This window comes from Macaca fascicularis, chromosome 13 (genome assembly GCF_037993035.2).
Source record: "Macaca fascicularis isolate 582-1 chromosome 13, T2T-MFA8v1.1".
Lineage (NCBI taxonomy): Eukaryota > Metazoa > Chordata > Mammalia > Primates > Cercopithecidae > Macaca > Macaca fascicularis.
In genome coordinates, this window is record NC_088387.1 from 823,550 (window position 1) to 839,060 (window position 15,511).

The window sequence follows — 15,511 nt, forward strand, 5'->3', positions numbered from 1 at the left end:
TGAGATTTGGAGGGGGCCAGGGACAGAATGAAATGGCTTAGATATTTGTCCCCATTGAAATCTCATGTTGAAATGTAATACCAATGGTGAGGGTGGGGCCTGGTGGTAGGTGATTGGTTCATGGGGGTGGAGTTCTCATGAATGGAAAAAGTGCTTACAAGATCTGGTCATTTAAAAGTATGCTTGGTAGGCAACCATAAAAAAGGATGAGTTCATGTCCTTTGCAGGGACATGGATGAAGCTGGAAACCATCATTCTCAGCAAACTATCACAAGGACAGAAAACCAAACACCACATGTTCTCACTCATAGGTGGGAATCGAACAATGAGATCACTTGGACACAGGAAGGGGAACATCACACACCGGGGCCTGTCAGGGGCGGGGAGGGCGGGCTGGGGGAGGGACAGCATAGGAGAAATACCTAATGTAAATGACGAGTTGATGGGTGCAGCACAGCAACATGGCACAAGTATACACATGTAACAAACCTGCACGTTGTGCACATGTACCCTAGAACTTAAAGTATAATAATAATAATAAAAGGCCAGAAAAAAATTTAAAAATTAAAAAAAACAGTATGGTGGGGAGTCAGGCACAATGGCTCATCCCTGTAATCCCAGCACTTTGGGAGGGTGAGGCAGGCAGATTACTGGAGGTCAGGAGTTCGAGACCAGCCTGGCCAACATGGCGAAACCCCATCTCTACTAAAAATACAAAAATTAGCCAGGTGTGGTGGCGGGCGCCTGTAACCCCAGGGAGGCTGAGGCAGGAGAGTCACTTGAACCCAGGAGGCAGAGGTTGCAGTGAGCCAAGATCACACCACTGCACTCCAACCTGGGTGATGGAGCAAGACTTCATCTTGAAAAAAAAACATGTTGGGATGCTGGGGGAGCTAAACTATGAGGACGTGAAGGCATAAGAATGATACAATGGAGCCGGGTGCAGTGGCTCACGCCTGTAATCCCAGCACTCTGGGAAGCTGAGGCAGACGGATCATGAGGTCAGGAGATACAGACCAGCCTGGCCAACATACTGAAATCCCGTCTCTGCTAAAAATACAAAAATTAGCCAGGCATAGTGTCGCATGCCTGTAGTCCCAACTACTCAGGTGGCTGAGGCAGGAGAATTGCTTGAACCTGGGAGGTGGAGGTGGCAGTGAGCTGAGATCATGCCACTGCACTCCAGCTTGGGCAACAGAGACTTCATCTAAAAAAAAAAAAAGAATGATACAATGGATGGACTTCAGGGAGGGAAAGGTGGGAGGAGGATGGGGATAAAAGACTATACATTGGGTACAGTGTACACTGCTTGGGTAATGGGTGCACCAAAATCTCATAAATCACCACTAAAGAACTTATTCATGTAACCAAATGCCACCTGTTCCCCAAAAACCCAGTCTCAGGTATTTCTTTGTAGCAATACAAGAACAGCCTAACACAGGAACCACTATAACAAAACTCCATAAGGAATTAACCCTTACTCAAAAATTATACTTCCTTTACTATCCACAATCTTCTGGAATGCTTGGAAGAATAAATAGCATCCTTAAGTTAAAATAAACAAAATTTTCAGAAACCCTTGTGCTCTCTAGGCAAAGGTACTTCCAGAACCCCTTATGGCCATTTGGTTCACTCCCCTGGGGACATATCAGTTCTTCCGCTAAGAACTGGTAACTGGAAGGCCCACTTATTTAGGGATTTTACCTCCAGTACTATACGCTACCATGCTGTATGCAGGCACGGCAAAATAGGGTAAAGGACTCAAGTACTGTCACCAACAGCCTTATCACCAACAGGCTGAGGCCACCTTCCCATATTTTCCTAAACAGCCTCTTTATAATGTTAAATCATAAGATTTTGTCTACTGGAAGAGTCATCCAAGAAAAACTGCTTTTGAACCTTATTGTGAAGGATGTTATCAGGTACCATTAGCAAAAAATACAGCAGTGAAACTCCAGGGAACCAATCAATCAAACTCTGGGGAGTCAAGTTGTCCTCATTTCACAACTAAGGAAACAAGAATTAACGTAACAAGATCCCAGCACTTTGGGAGGCCGAGACGGGTGGATTACGAGGTCAGGAGATTGAGAGCATCCTGGCTAACACGGTGAAAACCCATCTCTACTAAAAAATACAAAAAACTAGCCGGGTGAGGTGGCGGCGCCTGTAGTCCCAGCTACTTGGGAGGCTGAGGCAGGAGAATGGTGGGAACCTGGGAGGCGGAGCTTGCAGTGAGCTGGGATCCCGCCACTGCATCCAGCCCGGGCGACAGAGTGAGACTCCGTCTCAAAAAAAAAAAAAAAAAAAAAAATTAACGTAACAAGATGCCTACTCCCATAGAAAATTGCAAACTAGGATTCTCCAGGGCGTTCTATACATAGCTGATCTCCAGAACTATACAGATAATTCAAGATCCTCAGAATAAACTACCCTGAATAGTAGATAGCCTCTGCGCAAGATGTCAGACCAGACCTCTGTAAAGATTCTGTTTTGTTTTTCCTCTGCTTGCTTATGGTCATTCTTCTTTTCATTTTCTATACACCCCTGGTTGTCATCCACCCGCGATGGCCCTTTGTCTCTTTTCTTTCATTTTTGTTGTAATTGTTAGGTCAGAACACACTCATTCTAATGCCATTCTTACATTATCCCAAACAGTAGCCACTGCCCTCCATCTTACCAACACTGGTTACACCATCTGTCACCAGACCAGCATGACAGATACATTTGACAAGTTCTAGTCTCATCAAACGAGTCCACAGGGGAATTACAGGCCATGGCTTTTTCACTTGCACCCACAGAACAAATGACATTAAATAAACACACCTGTGGTTTTACCAGTGTCCTTCTCTCTCAGAAAAAGAAACAATTATGATAATATGTTGATCTGACTCCAGGTAATTCTAAGTTTGAACCCAATGAACTTCACAGGGTGATGAGTGAGTTACTATCACCTGGAAGAGACATTAATAGGAATCGAAATTTGTAACACAGTTAATGTAAGGCCTTTGTTCCAATTTTGAGCCATGAAATAACTCCCTTTTTTTCTGGAGTTTTACGTGCCCTAACCAGGTTCACTTCATTTTTAGCCAGGACATCTATTCTTTATTTTATTTTATTTTTTTTGAGACGGAGTCTCGCTCTGTCGCCCAGGCTGGAGTGCAGTGGCCGGATCTCACCTCACTGCAAGCTCCGCCTCCCGGGTTTACACCATTCTCCTGCCTCATCCTCCCGAGTAGCTGGGACTACAGGCGCCCGCCACCTCGCCTAGCTAGTTTTTTTGTATTTTTTAGTAGAGACGGGGTTTCACCGGGTTAGCCAGGATGATCTCGATCTCCTGACCTCGTGATCTGCCCGTCTCGGCCTCCCAAAGTGCTGGGATTACAGGCTTGAGCCACCGCGCCTGGCCATTAGGACATCTATTCTTATTTTCCTCAGATTAAGGAATAGTATTTCAAGACTTGCCTGCATATTGAAATCCTAACTCTAGTCACCAATGCTGGAAATTCCAACTCAGGCAGGAGCTCCAAAATGAGATCCCTCGTGATTATTCAGGCACTCTACTTAAGGAATTGCTCACTTACTGTTTATGTGAACAGAGCAGTGTTCCAATGGTAGGAAATAAAAAGACTGAAAAAGACCTATCGCTACCTCTGGCAGAATGTATGAATGACACCACCTCTTCCCTAGATGGAACACAGATCTGTCTCAACTCACTGGCACAAGTTGTGATGGACGACTGCAGTGCTAGGATTGCCTGTTGGCTAATCAAGGTAGCATCTGTGTCGCTGCTATTACTTCTTTCTCTACTTGGATTAAGGACACAGACATGGTAGAATAAGCGATACATCATCTTAAAGAAAGCACTCCTTTGCTCGGTGCTTCTGTACAACTGCTCTCTTATCAGACGACTGCCATAATGACACAAGAAAAAGATCAAGAAGATATTCTGGTACAGTTTACTACAGAGACAACGAAACAATCTCCAAGTGGTGAAGGTCTGGATGTCGTGCCTTCTCTGAACCAGTCAATCTTTCTCAGTAAAGAGAATGATCAAAAAGGAAGTCCTTGACAGTCTTAGTGTTTGTGACTTGTTTATTTGAATAATAATTGAATCATTTTCATATTTATTTGTTTGAGGTTGTGTGCTTGTGTAATAAAGAACTTGGGCCGGGCGCTGTGGCTCACACCTGTAATCCCAGCACTTTGGGAGGCCGAGGTGGGCGGATCACTGGAGGTCAGGAGTTCAAGACCAGCCTGACCAACATGGAGAAACCCGTCTCTATTTTTTTTTTTTTGAGACAGAGTCTTGCTCTGTCGCCCAGGCTGGAGTGCAGTGGCCGGATCTCGGCTCACTGCAAGCTTCGCCTCCGGTTTACGCCATTCTCCTGCCTCAGGCTCCCGAGTAGCTGGGACTACAGGCGCCCGCCACCTCGCTCGGCTAGTTTTTTTTTTGTATTTTTTAGTAGAGACGGGGTTTCACTGTGTTAGCCAGGATGGTCTCGATCTCCTGACCTCGTGATCCGCCTGTCTTGGCCTCCCAAAGTGCTGGGATTACAGGCTTGAGCCACCGCGCCCGGCCACCCGTCTCTATTAAAAACACAAAATTAGCTGGGCATGGTGGCGCATGCCTGTAATCCCAGCTACTCAGAAGGCTGAGGCAGGAGAATTGCTTGAACCCCAGAGGCGGAGGTTGCAGTGAGCTGAGATCGCGCCACTGCACTCCAGCCTAGGCAACAAGAGTGAAACTCTGTCACAAAATAAATAAAATAAAATAAAATAAAATAAAATAAAATAAAATAAAAATGAAGAACTTGGCTGGACTTTGTCCCTAGTTCCTGGGAAATCACCTCTAGATCACTGGAATTTCCTGAGGGATAGAAGTACCTTTTACTATTCATGGTGGGCCACATCTTGTGGGGGTTCAGTCAGGATGGTGGGGAAAATTATATGACGCAAACTTTCTTGGAAAACCTGGAGGGTTTGCTCAAGTAATAAACTTGGCTGAAGGCAGCCTTGTCCTCTTAAATAAATTAGAGTAGAAACAAAGGAATGTGGGGAGTTTACCTAACTAGTTTGTTTACTCATGTGGTCCTAAGACTAACCTTTGATGTACAGCGGGTGCTTAACTGCTTTCTACTCGGGAAGTCCACAATGTCAATTACCATCTGGTGGTGTTGACTCAAGCCTCTGTCAATTAATCTTTACTGAATAAATGCAAGTCTCACTGGCTGGTCAGGGCTGCGGTCCCAACTGTTGACAGCACTCTGCTTGGAGTCTGTAAGCAGCCTGGACACTCAGCTGGACTGGCAAAGCAGAACGTCTGTGTGTCAGTGTATTTTATCCATCCATTGTTGGGTCAGGGTCTGCAGGACAGACTCCCGCATTTTCTGATAGTTTATGCTAAAGAGGTGACTCACAGTTGGCCTCTACTTTATGCTAATGAGATAACAGGATGGCTGCGATGGCTGCTGGTCATGCCAGAAACACCAAGCATGTAATTAGAGTTGGGGCTTTGAGCCATGTAATATCAGCCACACCTCTAGGGAGAGGAGGGGGAGCTGGTGATTTGAGTTCCACTGTGAGGTCAATGATTCAATCATTCATGAATACGTAATGAAACCCCAATAAAAACTCCGGACACCAAAGCTCCGGTGAGCTTCCATGGTAGGCATTTCTCTGTGCATTGTCACACATCAGTGTGCCAGCAGGGTAACATGCTGCAGGGGAGGCAGAAGCTTTGCATTTGGGGTACTCCCATACTCTTCCCCACGCATCTCATCCTTGGGCTGGTTCTGATTCGTATCCTTTTTCTATAATTGTCATCATAAATACAGAACTCTCCTGAGTTCAGATATTCATTCTAGAAAGTTATCAACCTGCAGGGGTTAGGGGAATTCCTGACTTTGTAGCCAATTGGTTATAAGTAAAGGTAGCCTGGGAACTCCCAGATTTGTGGCTGGTGTCTGAAGTGAGGGCAGTCTTGTGGGCTACTGTGTCCTTAACACATGAAATTTGGCTTAACTCTTGGTAATTGGTATCAGAAGTCATCATACTGCTACAAAATAACACTGAATTTCTATGTAAGCCCCCCCTACACACACACCCCAACCTATCCCTAGAAGATGGAACAGTGCTCATCTATATTTGCATTTGAAAAATAACTACAGTAAGCAATATTACATTTTTCTAAAGAAATATTTAACTGGTAGTTTTCTAGAAAGAAGGCTTTTCATCTAGTACAAAAACATGCAGCCGGAAGCACTGAGAAAACTGGGCAACACAAGAGAAGCGTGAGATGTGACACGAAGCAGCTGACAGTCTGCGTAAGTCAAAAATAAAATTCTAAGCAACAACCAACTGAATGGACCCTTCTGCTTGGCCAAGAGCATTCTAAAGTAAACCTGAAACACTAGTTCAGGCCACGATGGGAATGGGTGGTCAGACATACCTCATTATACCTTCCTCTCATTCAGGCACAGTGGACCAGCATTAACTTTAAAACAGAGACCTTAAGGCCGACAAAAACAGACTCTTTGTAACAATAAGGTAACACGACAGATAACAGGCCCTGAGAGAAATCTAAGTATTTTACCCTAAAATAAATTTCTCTGAAGTCTGATAAGAAGCATTTACAATCTACTCTCTCTGAAGCCTGCTACCTTCTGGCTTCATCTCATAGTAAGAACCTTGGTCTCCACAACACCTTACCTTAACCCAGACATTCCCTTCTATTGATTCCAGGTCTTTGGACAAACCCACTGCCAATCAGAAAATCTTTGAATCCACCTATAACCTGGAAGGCCCTCCCTCTGTCCCTGTCCCTTCCCCACCAGCTTCAAGTTGTCCTGCCTTTCTCTATCGAACCAATGTAAATCTTCCACGTATCGATGTCTGACATTCCCCTAAAATGTAAAAATGTATGAAACCAAGCTGTAGCCTGACAGCACAACTGTCTCTTCTTCTCACATATCCTTGCCATGTTAACCATACTCACCAGTTTGAACCCAGTGTCCTGCCCTCCAAAAATCCTTTGCCCTTCCTGCAAGATAAATCCTCACTCCCGTGTGTGGTATATAATGTCCTCTTTAGGCTGCTCCAACCTGCTGCTGCTCCTGACAAGAGCCACTTTGGGCACATGTTCTCAGGATCTCCTGGGGCTCTGTCAGACTGGTTTCTTATCAGACTTAAGAGAAATCTATTTTGGAGTAAAACCCTTTGATTTCTCTCAGGACTTACTGTCATGTTGTTATTGCTACAAAGAGTCTGTTTTTGTTTGTCGTAAGGCCTCTGTTTTAAGGCAAATGCTGGTCAACTATGCCTACAGGTCAGTCATACTTGTCTCAGAACAAATCTCTTAAAATATTTTACCATTTGACTTTTTCTGTTGTCAGCTGGTTCAGGAAATAAGAAAGTGGTAAAGTGATAAAAATTATTTCAATAGATCAAGACAGTGATAAGATTTACCACAAGTCTAGATATCATCCATTTTAAAAAACTTATGCGAACAAAGGTTTATGATCACAGATGGTAAGATACGACTTCATATCAGTTTCCAAGAGAACACCTCCCCGAGGAAGGGAAAGTTACACGGGTTTCTGACTGATTACGTAGGCTTCACGTAGGTAGAAAAGGTGCCCCAGGCTGATGGAACAGTAAGGTAAAGGTTTACAGGCTGAGAAGTAGAAAGGCATGTCTGAGGGATGATAAGAGAGCGTTTGTGTGCAACGGAGGCTTCTGTCAGGAGCGGCAGGAGGTTGGGGCAGCCTAAAGAGGACATTGTATACCACACACGGGGGTGAGGATTTATCTTGGAGGAAGTGCAAAGGATTTTTGGAGGGCAGGACACTGGGTTCAAACTGGTGAGTATGGTTAACATGGCAAGGATACAAGAGAAGAACAGAGTTTGGACAAAGACCAGTTACAAAATTGTGACAGATGTCCAGGTATAAAGCGATCTGGGTAGGTACAGAAAAGGGCACTGGGAAAAAAGGGAGAGATGGAGCAAGAAAATATTTGCTATTTCTGCTCCTGTAAACCTTGGCTGTCTGGGAAGAAATTTCTGTGTGATTTTTGGGCTCCAAGACTGGCATCTCAACCTCAGTTGTCCAAGTACTTCCAGATCCAGATGCCCCCGTGCATCCTGCCTGCCCTGGCCAACCTTGTGGACTCTTAGACCCAGCCTGTCTGCATGGGCCCGCTTTGTGCTGCTTCCCTGAATTCTGGGCTCAAGTTCCTCCTCTGGACTTTAAATAGTTGAAGGATTTCCCTCGGTATAGGCTAATCCTATTAGGCAAGTATCCTTCGGTCTACACCAGCTCCTGGTCTAGGCTTCCCCACCTGGGTTACCGAGCCAACATCACAGGGACTCTAAAGAAGAGTCTGACAAGGTTCTGAGACCCAGTACATGCAGGGGTAACTGTTATAGAAAATAGAAAGTGACACCAAAAATGCACAGATGGTTTGAAGTAACTAACAAAACAGGAACATTTGTTTAGCAATGGTTGGTATATCTGTAAATTTGATTTTGAAAACTGATTTTATTGAAGTATATTTGCCATAAATCTGCCCATATAAAGTGAACAATTCAATGATTTTTAGTGAAGTTACCAAATTATTCAACCATCACCACCATATAGTTTTGGAACATTTTCATCACCCCGAAAAGATTCCTTGTAACATTTGCAGTTACTTTGTTTCTGAAGATCTGCCATTTCTGGACATTTCCTAAAATGGTACTAGAAAATATGCGGTCTCTGACATCTGCCTTCTTTCACTTAGAATCACGTGTTTGAGATCTGGATTGTGTGTAATGTACCCATATTTTAGTAATTTTAATGTTTAAACAAGGTTTCACTTCACTTCAAAAATTCCAAATCTATTAGCATAAAGATGTAATGAAAATTGCTTTTTGTTCAATCCTAGACCACTCCATTGCCTCACAAAGAAAGGTAACATGTGCTACAGAGAAAGCAGTGCATGGAGGTGTTGTGCTGGAAAGGTCCAGTCTACTAATCTCCACGCTACAGCTGTGAACCACAGGAAAGAGGCCCAGCCTGTCGCTTTTTGAACATCAGTTTCATTAGCTCTAAACTACGACTGGGCTAGATCACGGGTAGCCGTCTACCTTTCTCAGCCTCCATCCTCTGCACCATGCATGGCACCCTGCCCCGTCAGTAACAGCATGAGGAGGCAATGCACAAGTGTGGTTATACAAATGGCCCCACCAGGCAAAAAATCACCAGACAAGGTCATTTCTCAGCTTCTTTTCAGCTCTAGTTTCATACATCTCAACCTGGAAAGGAACTTTCCTCACATTCATCATGTTCCCAAGGTTTCTCTCTGAGGTGAATACTGAGGTTTGAACTGTACTAGTGGGTTTTCCCAGTTTCACTAAATTTGAAGAGTTGCTCTGGCACAAATTCTCTAATGTACAAATTCTCTAACGTGTTTTTGTGGAACATCCATGAAAGCCTTTCCCACGCTCATCACATTACCAGAGTTTCCAGCTAGTAGGGAGAGTTCTAAGGGGCTTATAAAGCAATGAGGTTTGGCAGAAGGCGCTCCCACATGCCCACATTCACAGGTTTTTCTCAGGTATGAATTTTCTGATGCTTAATACGGGATGAGCTCTGACTGAAGGCCCTTCCTCTATTTCCTGCTTTCATAGGGCCTCTCTCTAGTATGTGTTCTTGGTGCCTAGCAAAGGAAGAGATACAACTAAAGATTTTTCCATACTTACCACACTTGTAGAATTTCTCTCCAGTACAAGTTATCTGATTTTCTTAAACAGTCAGTATGTAACTGAACACTCACTGCACTGATAAGCCTCCTCCCCAGTGTCGGCTGTCTGATGCTGAATAATATGCATCCTCTGATCGAAGCCTTTCCACGTTCATTGCATTCACGTGGTTTCTCACTAGTATGGATTCTTCTGTGTTTGGTAAGAGAGGGGAGGCCCACTCCCTCCTTACATTGATAGGGATTCTCTTTAGTAATTATTTCCTGATGTGGAACAAGAGGTGGTCTTCCCACACACATTACCCCTTCAGGATCTCTCTCTGATATGAATTCTTTAAGTTCTGGTGATATCTGCACTCCAGCTGAAAGCCCTTCTATATTCACTGAATTCATAGGGGTTTTTTCCCAGCATGACTTCTCTGATGTTTAATAAGCGATGCAGTATGAGCAAAGGCCCTTCCACACTCATTACATTTGTAGGGCTTCTCTCCAGTGTGAAATCTGTAATGTTGAGTGAGAGATGAACTCTGGCTGAAGGCTCTCCCACATTTATTGCATTTGTAAGGTTTCTCTCCAGTATGAAATCTGTAATGCACAATGAGTGAGGAGCTCTGGCTGAAGGTTCTCCCACATTCCCTGCATTCATAGGGCTTTTCTCCAGTATGAGTCCTCTGATGCTTAATAAGGGAGGAAGTGTGGCCAAAGGCTCGTCCACACTCATTACATCTGTAGGGTTTCTCTCCTGTGTGAAATCTATAGTGCAGAACAAGAGATGAGCTCTGGCTGAAGGCTCTCCCACATTCACTGCATTCATAGGGCTTTTCTCCAGTATGAGTTCTTTGATGTTTAATAAGGGATGAAATATGACCAAAGGCTCTTCTACAGTCACTGCATTCGTAGGGCTTTTCTCCAGTGTGACATCGCTGATGGCGCCGGAGTTCTGACTGGAAGTGAAAGGACTTCCCACATTCATTGCATTTACAAGATCTCTTCTCTGGATGGGTTCTCTGAGAGTTATTTCCCTCTGGAGTCTGCCTGAATTCGGTGTCACATTTATAAGACCCTTCTCCCATTAGAACACTGTGTTGGTTAACAAGGACTGATCTTAAACCTAAGCTTCTCCCAAATCTATTCCATTCGTAATCTCTGCTAAGGGTGGTAGCAGGTTTGTGAGTGGTTGACATTTGTTTCAGATGTGTCTCCTGTTTTATCTGCTGCATCTCTAACTGGCCATCGCAACCGCAGGCTGCTTTCAACTTTGAGAACTGCAGCACATCTTCAATATGTTTTTCCACTGATACTACCTGGAATAATTCTTCTTTGGAAATTCCCCAACTTGGCATTGATTCCTTGGATTTAGACCTTCTCTCCCAGTCTGTTAAAAAAAAAAAATGAAGACATTCTAGTATGTAGAATGTCCTATGTACCAAGAAAAGCAAGCTCCTATAATAAATGTGAAATAATTAAGCTTTAAAATAATACCTAAAAGGGATGTATGGATTTTTTCAATAATGGCTTATGTCTGAAAATGGTTTTGGAGTATTGAGAACAAGGGATGAGCAGATGACTGGAGATTAAGAAAATCTGAGAAATCTGTGTTTAGATTCCAGTACACAAAGTGAGTCCAAAGACCAAAGATGAGAGGAGGGTAGGAAGGGGGACAAGGGAAATAGATTAAGTTTAAGGGATGGTGACAAAAATCAATAAACAAAGTATAGGATTGTAAGTCACCAGGTACAGATTCTATATTCTCACAATTTCTTCAGGCCTACATAATTGTAACAGAGTTCTACCCAGTCTTCCTACCTCCAGGTTTCCTGAAACCCTTCACTTTCTTCTTTTCCAAATGCCCATTTCCTTAAGTTTCTTCCCAGTCTTAATCTTCCAAAGGCTCTCCAGTGCCTACAGGATAAACCCTTAATCTTTCACTATAGCTCTATAATACTTCACCAGGTCCTGTCCTCTTTTTCAGCAAGTGCCTTGAGCACAGAAACTGGCTGCCTTCCTGTTTCCCATATATCCACTGCCCCTCTCACCACTTTCTTTAAGACTTTGCGTACCTTTCAGGGACAAGCTCATGTCCTCCACGAAGTATTCCTTTAATACCTGAGTGCATACTCTATATTATTATATATTATGGACATATACATATCACACGTATCATATCACTCTACATAATTACGACAGGAAGAGAAACTCTCCCCTAAAGATGCCCATGTCCTAAGCACAAGAACCTGTGAGTGGTCACCTTACATGACAAGAGGGACTCTGCAGACGTGACTAAGGGCTCAGAGCTGGAGATGGGGAGATTCTCCTGGACTATTTAAATAGGTCAAATCTAATCACGCGTGCTTAAAATCGGAGAGCATTTCCTGGCTGCACAGAAAGGTGTGTGAGCCGCTGCTGGCTTTGAAGATGGAGGAGGCACACTTTCAGCCAAGTAATCTGGAGTCTCTAGAAGCTGGGAACACCCATCTGTTTATAGCCAGCAAGAGAACAAGGACCTCAGTTTTAGAACTGCAAGGTATTGGTGCTGCCAACAACCCAAATGAAAAGAAAAAGGTGCCCAGACACTCCAGAAAGGTACACAGCCCTGTGGACATCTTGGCTGGAACCATGTGACACACGCGCCAGACTTCTGACCTGTGAACTATGACATGAGTTTGTGTTGTTTAAAGCCACCAGGTTTGTGCCACTCTGTTTCAGACACAGTGGGAAATTAATACAATAATAATAATAACAGGCACACTTCTGAAGAAGGAAATGACTGGTAATGCCTAACTAGTGGTCCCAGAGGCCAGTCAGAGAGTTTCTGAGTCAGCAGGTCTTGTGTGGCTCCTGGGAACCTGAATGTGTAACAAGCTCCCTGGGACGTTCTGAAACATAGCCATGCTTATACACCACTGTTAAATAAACAGATGACCAGATCCAGATGTTAAACCCTTGATCTCATTTTGGAAGGAAAAAAGATCAAGTACCAGTACAGAGGAGATCAGCATCTTCCCCCTCTGCCATAACCTAGGTTCCTCTCATAAAGCCCAGCCTGTCCTCTCAGGAATTTAGCACCACTTTCCTGAGCTTCAGCTATGGCCACGGGTAAGATTCTGGCTCATGGAAATGAACTGGCATAGACTGTCATGTGCCTCCAGTGTGCTTGGGTCACACACGGCAGTCAGAAAGCTTTGAGTCAAGAATTCTGCTCCAAAGCATACAGCCTACCAGGTACTCTCCAGTCACCTAAGAATCCCAGGTCTCAAAGGGATGCTGTCAACGGCTGTCAGGGAGCGGTCTTTGTTCCTGGAACCACTTTTTTTGAGACTCAGCTTAATCAAGCTTGAAGTGTCCTCACCTGGATCTTTCTGACATCTCCTGTCTGTCACTGCCTGTCACCCTTTCATTTCTGGGGTGCTCAACTTTTCTGCCTGATCCCTCACTAACTCCCTTAACTCTGCTGATCTAGGACTGCCTGGCCCTATATGATTGTTGATCCATCTAACATCGACTATGAGACATCTCGTGATGCTGCATGGCACCAATAACCCAGAAGGCATGGGCAGAGATGGGCACCAAACAAAGCACAAAACCTAGAAAAGAAAATGAACATCTCCTCTTCTGACACCAGAAATAATTATAAACTTCAACATACCAGAGTTGAGTGCTCCTGCCAAGTGAGTTCATCTTCTGAAAAGACAGCACCCTGACCAAAGGCTCAGGGCTACCTCCCACCCCAGCTGGGCGTTAGCGTATGCAATGCTCTCACTGCCTCACTCACCTGAGTAGGCCCCTGTTGAGATTTCTCTCTCCACGATGAAGGGCTCGCCCCCTTCCTCCAACTGGCAGATCACATATGGTTTGGATACTGGAAGGCCTGACGGTAGAGAAGGAAAAGGATTTTGGTTGCGTGTGCCAGTGGCCGTGTCTTTGGATCTTCATCTTCAAGGTGGAGAAACACTGTAGGTGTGGAAAGCCTCCAGGGAACAGGCATTGTGAAAAATCAGGAACACACCAGGTAACTTCCTATTTCAACTCCGTAAGTAGCTGGATGTTTCCTGGAACTAGGAACAGAAATACCGTATCACTGGGCCCCAGAGAGAATGTAAATGTCTGATTCCAGACTTCCCAAGGAAACCCAGGGCAAGACTCAGTCAACTGGCCCAGACATCGCTAACTCTTACACATCAAGGAAATCAAGAAGTCCTGTGGGCAGGCTTTGGGCTTTGGAGGCCTTGCTCACCCAGAAAGGCCAGGTTCCTGAAGTTCTCCAGCATCACCTCCCTGTAGAGGTCCTTCTGAGCAGGGTTCAGCTGCCCCCACTCCCCCTGGGTGAATTCCACGGCCACATCTTCGAATGTCATCAGGTTCTGAAACACAGAAGACACTCCTGCTGTGCCCTGAAGGACCTCCCTCACGGCCCAGGGGAGAAGAGCGGGCAGGCATCTACGGAGAACCTCAGGGCATGCAACAAGGGATTCTCAGTGCCCGCCAGCTATCCCAGGGCCCACAGAGTTGTGGGTTTTGTTATCTCAAAAATATTTAAGCTGCTCCAGGGATTGTACCATCCTTACTACTTGGTATCCCACCCAATGTCCCACCTAATGTCCACTATCAACATGAAATATAACCAGTGTCTCAGGTGAATCAGGCCTACGGAGACATTCTTCTTAGTCAGAGGTAAATGTAATACATTTCCTCATTTGTCAAAAGGTCTTATTCTCAATCTAGTTACATTTAATTGGAATCAATTAGAATTAATGATGAATATGCTTTGCATTCTCAAATGCACAAGGATCAACAGTTTTCTAATAAAGTATTTTTGAAACTTGTGACCTATGATTTTAACAACAGTAAGGCCAAATCAAGTAATCTGGAGCTTGTGATAATTTATCCTCCACCTGCCTGCCAGCACACAGTTCCGCAAAAGTAAATGAGTGGCTTTACGATGAAACAGTAGGTTTTGTGAGTCTGACTAGCACGATCCTTTCCCCCAAAGCCTGATCATTATTCAGTCCCTAAGTTTACAAAGCTGAGCATGAGACCCTGGACCCCAGGTCGCCCTTGTAAAGTATAACGACTCCACAGGTCCTGGCCAGAACTGTCCTGTCACCTTCAATCTCAGTAATTGGAACACCTCCCACTTGGCTTACAGTGTATGGCAATCCACTGAAAAGCAGAGTAGGTGAAAGCACTATAAATTCCTGTTACTTTTACCCCAAAGTGTTTAGAAATCAAATCCCATTTAGACGCGGATTCCACAGAAAAGCTGAAGTAACAATTTTATAATATAAAAATCATCCAAAATAATCAAACATGAAAAATTCACTACTATACTGACCTCTTTTGATAGGTTATATTATTTGTCCAAAATATCCACTGGCCCTCCCTGAAGAATTGAGCTTCTGCCTCCCCCTGCCCCAGGTGGGGCGATGTCATCTGCTTTCTCACACTGAACGTGAAAGACACGAGCTACAGGTGAGCAAAAGCCTTCAGGGCCAGTGGGGGTTCTGCAGTTGTCCCTTCCTGTCTGCCTTGAGAACAGCAAATGATCTGAGTGAAGATGTGGGCAAAGCCACGGCTGTCATGTAACGTGGCAAGAGGGAACCTTTCATGGCGTAAGTCTCTGAGGGTTTGCTGTTGCTATCACGGCATAACTGGCCTATACTGACTCATTAAAAAACTGGTACTCAAAGTGGAGTTCTGCCATAATGAAAAGCCAAAACTAGATGACACTGGAGTCCGGGCCAGGCAGTGAGGAAACTTATTGGCAAGGTGGCAA

At 44.5% G+C, this 15,511-nt stretch overlaps 1 protein-coding gene across 18 annotated transcripts in view; it reads right to left on the minus strand.

Moving 5' to 3' along the window:
- ZNF514 (zinc finger protein 514) overlaps window positions 1-15,511 on the minus strand; it is a 91,985-nt gene that overhangs the window by 17,052 nt on the left and 59,422 nt on the right. For 9 of the 18 annotated variants that reach the window (XM_074010961.1, XM_074010960.1, XM_074010962.1 and 6 more), the window contains 3 exons: window positions 13,973-14,099; window positions 13,511-13,606; window positions 8,518-11,113 (listed from right to left, as the gene is read on the minus strand). In XM_074010961.1, coding sequence (XP_073867062.1) covers window positions 10,128-11,113; window positions 13,511-13,606; window positions 13,973-14,099 — 1,209 coding nt within the window. In that variant the 3' untranslated portion in view covers window positions 8,518-10,127. Of the gene's footprint in view, window positions 1-8,517; window positions 11,114-13,510; window positions 13,794-13,972; window positions 14,100-15,511 lie in introns of those variants that run through there. The other 9 variants (XR_012421850.1, XR_012421851.1, XM_065526575.2 and 6 more) reach the window with 5 other exon arrangements.